A 3,294-nucleotide genomic window follows, 5' to 3' on the forward strand; every position below is an offset into this window, starting at 1 on the left:
ACACTGATGTGAAAGGAACATGCTGATTGATTGCCTCTTGCACATGCCCCAACTGGGACTGGGGATTGAACCTACAATCCAGGTATGTGCCCTTGACTGGAAATCAAACCCAAGACCCTGCGGTGCATGTGCCAACACTCTAATCACTTAGCCAAACTGGCCAGGGCTAGAAGCAATCTTAATAAGAATTAACCTATTTTTCTTCCACCAAAGACTATCAGCCTGTCTCTGGTACCCTCTTCCTTCTAGTCTAAAGTATGAACCTTCAACATGCCAATTTAGGGTCAAACTCTCCATTCCTACACCTAAGTCTTCCCCATTTCAATATATGGTATCACTTGTGGGAAGAGCTCAGGAGATTTATCTCAGTGCAGTGGCGGATGCAATGGCGTGAGCTCACTCGCCTGTACAAGCTTCCTTGGCACACCAGGAAGTGGCAGCGCCTCCTGAGCAAGCCTCCTAGAGCCACTACATAGTACCCTGATCTTTCCTACCATTGGCTGCCCTAAGGATAGTGTAAACTTCTGATTGGTCCAGAATGTTATATATGCTGCTGCACTTACACAATAAACTTAGATCTGCGTCACTGAACCTGGTCTCCTGAGTCGTGCATGCCTCGTTAGGGCTCCTCGTCCTCACCCCAGAGGGACCCCCTGCTTCAATCACTATAGACTCAGTTATCGAAATTAAAAGCCTAAGATCATTCTTTTGTTTGTTTTAAACAAGGAACTATGGGATTTATGAAAATGTTTATTCTAAAGTAAAGCAACTTATAAATGTGAAAATTAAAAGTTTAAAAAATTTTTATCTGGAAATAAGGCAGACTTACATAAAGTTGCAAAATTATCAATAGTTCAAAGAATATCCATATATGCTTTACTCAGATTTGCCTACTGCTAACATTTTATCCCACTTGCATTATCATTTGCTCTCTTTCTGAACATGTGTATGTGTAGAGTACATACAATTTTTTTTTTATCATTTTAATATAAGTAAACAGACTCAAAGAGGTCAGGTACCCCCCTGAGGTTTATAGTTGTAGTGGCAGACCTACATATTCCAGCCCAGGTCCTTATCACTCTAACCTCATACTCTTAAATTGCACAAAGAGCCTGGAAGAATGTCACTACCAGTTATTTGGAAAGAGTGAGGGGACCTTTTGACTTTCTTTATATACTTAAGGGTTTTTGTTTTAGTCACAACCATGTACTATTTAAAAAAATTTAACAAAACATGCCCTAACCGGTTTGGCTCAATGGATAGAGCGTCGGCCTGCGGACTCAAGGGTCCCAGGTTCGATTCCGGTCAAGGGCATATACCTTGGTTGCGGGCACATGCCCAGTGGGGAGTGTGCAGGAGGCAGGTGATCTATGTTTCTCTCTCATCGATGTTTCTAACTCTCTATCCCTCTCCCTTCCTCTCTGTAAAAAATAAATAAAATATATTTTTTTAAAAATTAACAAAACAATACAAATATATTCCTATGGATCACTGAGACTAAAACAAATGATTTCCAAACATTTAGGAGGGCCACTTCCCAAGGAACAATACTCCCCCCACCCCACACATACACTCTAAAACCTTGCTAAATTATACAAAGACTGGCCTTTGTAGTACTGTATAAACCATGTCAATATTTTGATAAAAATACACATTTTGGTCAAGGGCGGGGAAAAAAAGGACACATATGTAATACCCTTTGTAATACTTTAAGCAATAAAAAAAAAATACACATTTTGCTTTAAAATTGTTTCTTCTTAGTGTGAATTTACACAAGAAATAGTGATCTGATGCTGTACAATCCAATAAGGTAGCCACTAAGCCACAAGTGCTGTTGAGCACTTACAATGTAGCTAGTCCAAATTGAGATGTGCTGAAAGTATTAAAAACAGACCAGATTTTGAAAACTTAATACCAAAAAGAATATTTCAATTTTTAAAGTATTACATGTTAAAATGACAACACAGGATATGCTGCATTAAATAAAATGTTATTAACCCATTGTACGCCATAAGCGTCTGTAGACGCAAGCGGAGGACCTTCCCCACACACCATAGGCGTTTATTAAAAAAAACACATTTTCCCTAAGTGGCAGCCCTGACCAACTTAAAATCATTTTTTGTGAGAATTTTCAGTTGAAAATATTCAAGAACACCCAAATTTGTGAGTAATATGTATATTTTTATAATATTGATTGCAAATTGATTTTTTAAAATTAAATTCAAAATATTGTGGCATGTGGGGATGGTTTCCGTTTTGGATGCGAGGTAGTTAACTGGTTAAAATTCATTTCAGCCCGACCGGTGTTGCTCAATGCTCCGTAGTTGAGCGCTGGGCCATGAACCAAGAGGTCACTTGATTCCCGGTCAGGGCACATGCTCAGGTTGCAGGCTTGATCCCCAGAAAACCAATGATTCTCATCATTGATGTTTCTCTCTCTCTCTCTCCCTTTCTCTCTCTCTAATACCAATGAAAACATATTTAAAAAATTCATTTCACCTTAATAAAACTTTAAAAATGTAGTTACTAGAAAATTTTTAATTACACATGTGGCTTACATTACATTTTTATTGGAAAGATCTGAATAAGTTTTACCAATCGGAAAAAAAAAAGTGTTTTGTTTTTTTACCTCACCTGGAGAATTTCTGATTTTCCTGTTTGTATGCAAAAAGAGTTTTTCTTTTTAACAGATGCTCCTTGAGTTTTTGTTTTCTTTGCTCTGAATAACAAAACAGCTACATGTCAACATTAGTTACAATAACATTGAATAAAAATGGACTAAATGAAGATTTTACTTCAACAAATGTTCTACTTAACATCACATCTTATAGATAGCAGAAAATCGCCCAGTATTCAGTATTGCCTTTGGAAAATCTTATTATTACAAGGCTGTTCCTATACGGTTGGTCCCACCTCTCTGCACAAGAATCGCATTACCTTCTACCTTGAAGTGAAACATCTGGAGAACATAATTCTCAACACACGGTTACTGAGAGGCAAGCTTTGGGAAACCAAATGGTAGAGGTGACGACACTGGACTCCACATTTTATTTACCGTAATTGAGTTGGGTGACATTTCTTTGTTCTGTTTTCCCAAGTGTAGGCCAGAGAAAAAACTATTACTTCTGAGGACCCAGCCAACCCTAGGTTTTCATAATGTCGAGGGCGTTAACAGGGAGCATCAGGGGAGACAAGCCCATCTCGAGAAATGTGCTCCCAACTCCAGAGGTGGGACCGCCCTGAGCAGGCGCCTTCAGTTCTCGCGCCGAGGTGACCCGGCCCCCCGGGGCCCCG

General features: G+C 39.1%; 1 protein-coding gene across 1 annotated transcript in view; it reads right to left on the reverse strand.

The window, feature by feature from the left end:
* CKAP2 (cytoskeleton associated protein 2) overlaps window positions 1–2,974 on the reverse strand; it is a 17,656-nt gene extending 14,682 nt beyond the window's left edge. Inside the window, exons 1-2 of the mRNA XM_014548290.1 lie at window positions 2,938–2,974; window positions 2,635–2,719 (exon numbers count right to left, since the gene is read on the reverse strand). Coding sequence (XP_014403776.1) covers window positions 2,635–2,719; window positions 2,938–2,959 — 107 coding nt within the window. The 5' untranslated portion in view covers window positions 2,960–2,974. The remainder of the gene's footprint in view (window positions 1–2,634; window positions 2,720–2,937) is intronic.
* Window positions 2,975–3,294: the final 320 nt, after the last annotated feature.

The sequence above is a fragment of the Myotis brandtii genome, unplaced genomic scaffold (assembly GCF_000412655.1).
Source record: "Myotis brandtii unplaced genomic scaffold, ASM41265v1 scaffold500, whole genome shotgun sequence".
Taxonomy (NCBI): Eukaryota; Metazoa; Chordata; class Mammalia; order Chiroptera; family Vespertilionidae; genus Myotis; species Myotis brandtii.